Genomic DNA, 2,659 nt, shown 5'->3' with positions numbered 1-2,659 from the left:
TTGGTTAATTATTGTTTCTTTAAATTAGGTGATTGTGAAATGAATAATCTCTACTCTTTAACTTTTTAAAATAATACTTTTTCTGGACCAACTTCCTCTTTTCATTCGAAAAATAATAAGAAATTTCAACTTAATGAAACTTTTCTTGGCATTTTCTACTGTCTTATTTTGTTGATTTATTTTTAGTTTTTTAAATTCTTAAAAAAAAAATCAGACTGACCTTTCAAATAGATAATTGATAAATAATCACGAAATATTGTGCTATTTAATCAACTCATTGAATAAGAAAAAATAGGAAATTCTGAAATGCAGAATTTAGCTGTTAAAGTAGCAGACAATTTATATTGGGTTGGTGCTATTGACTTTGACCTCAGAACGTTTGACATTATTGTCCCAACCCCTTTTGGAACAACTTATAATTCGTTTTTGTTAACAACTAATGATGGAAATGTATTATTTGAGACTGTAAAAGAGCCATTCCATCAAGAACATTTGGAAAGAATAGAAAATGTAATTGGTAAAAAAGGGCAGATTAATTATATTATTCTTAACCATACAGAACCAGATCACAGTGGTTCATTAAATTATATTCTTGAAAAACATCCAAATGCAACAGTTATTGCAACAGCTGCTGCTCTTAATAATTTAAAATTTATTAGTCACCTTTCTACAACAGTGAAAACAGCTTGTTCAATTAAGTTAAAGAGTCTTCAAGTTGGGAAATATCATCTGAAATTTTTAATTCAACCATTTCTTCATTGGCCAGATACAATGATGACAGTAATAGAAGAATTAAAGGTACTGCTTCCATGTGACTTTTTTGCTGTTCATTACGCAGAACCAAAATTATTTGATGATCAAGTTGAAGGAAAAGAACAAGTGCTTGAAAAATTATATAAGCATTATTTTGATGCTGTTATGTCACCATTTAAAGCTAGTGTATTAAAAGGAGTTCAATTAGTTGAAACACAAATGGGATTTCCTGTTGAAGAATTACAGGCAATTTGTTGTAGTCATGGATTAATAATTAGGAAAGATATTAAAAAGATAATTGAAAAATATAAAGAATGGAGTGAACCACAAATATTAAAAAATAAAATAGTAGTTGTTTATGCTTCTGCTTATGGATATACTAAAATTATGACAAATAGAATTGTTGAAGGAATCAGATCAGTTGGGGTTGAAGTTTCAGTTTATAATATTATAGATACAACAGTCAAAGAAATTTTGAATGATTTTAAAGATGCTAAAGGACTCTTACTTGGATCACCAACAATTGTTGGAGATGCAACACCTCCTTTTTATGAATTACTTGGACATATGAATCCGTTTATTTATAGTAATAGACTTATTCAATGTTTTGGATCATTTGGATGGAGTGGAGAAGGAGTAAAAAATTTAATACCAAGGATTCAACAACTTAAAGTGAAAGAAGTTAATAAACCATTATCAATTCGTTTTAGACCAACAAAAGAACAAGAAACAGAATGTTTTAATTGGGGAAAAGATTTTGGGACTAAAGTAATAGACTATCACCATTAAATAATTTAAATATAATAATTAATTCACTTGTAGTTGTAATTGTATTTATTAGAAATTATATAATAATAAATGAAGTGAATTACAAATATTTTTCTTCTTCAAGTAATTTTAAAACAATTAATCTATTGCAATTACTTTTTTCTGATAAAGTCTTTTCATGAAAAGGATTTAAAACTTGTGGTTGAATTGAATATGACTTTCTAATCATTTGATGAAAAGTAACTTTACCATCTGTTGTTAACCAAAATGCAGAGTACATGGTAAAAATGAATTGTTTTTCAGTATTTGGATATGTTGTAATAGTTTTAGTTTCAAGGTTTTTTCGTGTTATTATAATTGGTTCTTTTTTATTAGCTTTAAATGAAAAAATGATACAATTGTCAGAGTCATTAATAAAAGATGTATATTTATTGTTTATTAATGGTTGGTTTTGATATACCCCAAATTGACAATCATCAATAATAAGAATAATAATAATATTTGGTTGATATAATACATATTCATTAAATGTTCTAGTATCTAAATCTTCAATACAACTATCATAAATAATTTTAAAGTCATTAAATCCAAGTTCATTAACAAAAAATTCTGCTTTTTCTTCAAAAGAAAGACCTTCAGATAATTCTATTGGAGAACTAGTTCCTGATGATCTTAAACTTTTAGGAGTTCTTGGACTAAACAATGTCTTTGGAGAAAGAATAGAAATAGGTGAAAATAATGAACGAGGAGAATGAGATTGTTGATTTCTATTGTTTGTATTGATAGGAATAGAAAGAGTAGGGACTAAAAATTTTTTATTTTTTTTAGTTGATCTCAAATCATCTTTTGTTATTTGTATTGGAGTATTACTTTGTCTTGGAGATAAAAAATGAACTTCTGATTCATTTTCTGTCAAATAATGTGCTTTTGAAAATGATGAAGAACGTCCAATCGAATGTACTGGATATGATAAATCTCCACTTAAACTGGAACTTTTATTTTTCCCTATTGAATTAGACCGAAGATCTCTTCTAAATGTTGCAAAACAAATAGCTGAATTACCATTTAAGTATTCTTCATTTAAAACGTTTTGATGAGAATGTTATGAATCAATTCTTCCAATAGGTTTAAATTCTTT

The 2,659-nt window shown here is 26.9% G+C and overlaps 2 protein-coding genes across 2 annotated transcripts in view, besides 5 other annotated features; one reads left to right on the top strand and one right to left on the bottom strand.

Moving 5' to 3' along the window:
- Window positions 1-174: 174 nt before the first annotated feature.
- Window positions 175-211: a sequence feature (AT_rich).
- Window positions 212-306: 95 nt separating this feature from the next.
- On the top strand, window positions 307-1,542 carry EDI_002270 (nitric oxide reductase, putative; the record flags this gene model as incomplete). The annotated part of the gene is made up of 1 exon (XM_001738210.1): window positions 307-1,542. The coding sequence occupies one exon, from the start codon at window positions 307-309 to the stop codon at window positions 1,540-1,542; it is 1,236 nt and encodes a 411-aa protein (XP_001738262.1).
- Window positions 638-658: a sequence feature (AT_rich).
- Window positions 1,538-1,566: a sequence feature (AT_rich).
- An 18-nt stretch (window positions 1,567-1,584) lies between these two features.
- Window positions 1,585-1,613: a sequence feature (AT_rich).
- An 8-nt stretch (window positions 1,614-1,621) lies between these two features.
- Window positions 1,622-2,659, bottom strand: part of EDI_002160 (uncharacterized protein) — a gene marked incomplete at both ends in the record, with an annotated part of 1,253 nt that continues 215 nt past the window's right edge. The window contains one exon of the mRNA XM_001738209.1: window positions 1,622-2,595. Coding sequence (XP_001738261.1) covers window positions 1,622-2,595 — 974 coding nt within the window. The remainder of the gene's footprint in view (window positions 2,596-2,659) is intronic.
- Window positions 2,327-2,348: a sequence feature (AT_rich).

Source organism: Entamoeba dispar, genomic scaffold, assembly GCF_000209125.1.
Source record: "Entamoeba dispar SAW760 scf_1105229461201 genomic scaffold, whole genome shotgun sequence".
NCBI lineage: Eukaryota > Evosea > Mastigamoebida > Endamoebidae > Entamoeba > Entamoeba dispar.
Note: the sequence above shows the minus strand (reverse complement) of the source record. Positions and strands in the feature narration are given on the sequence as shown.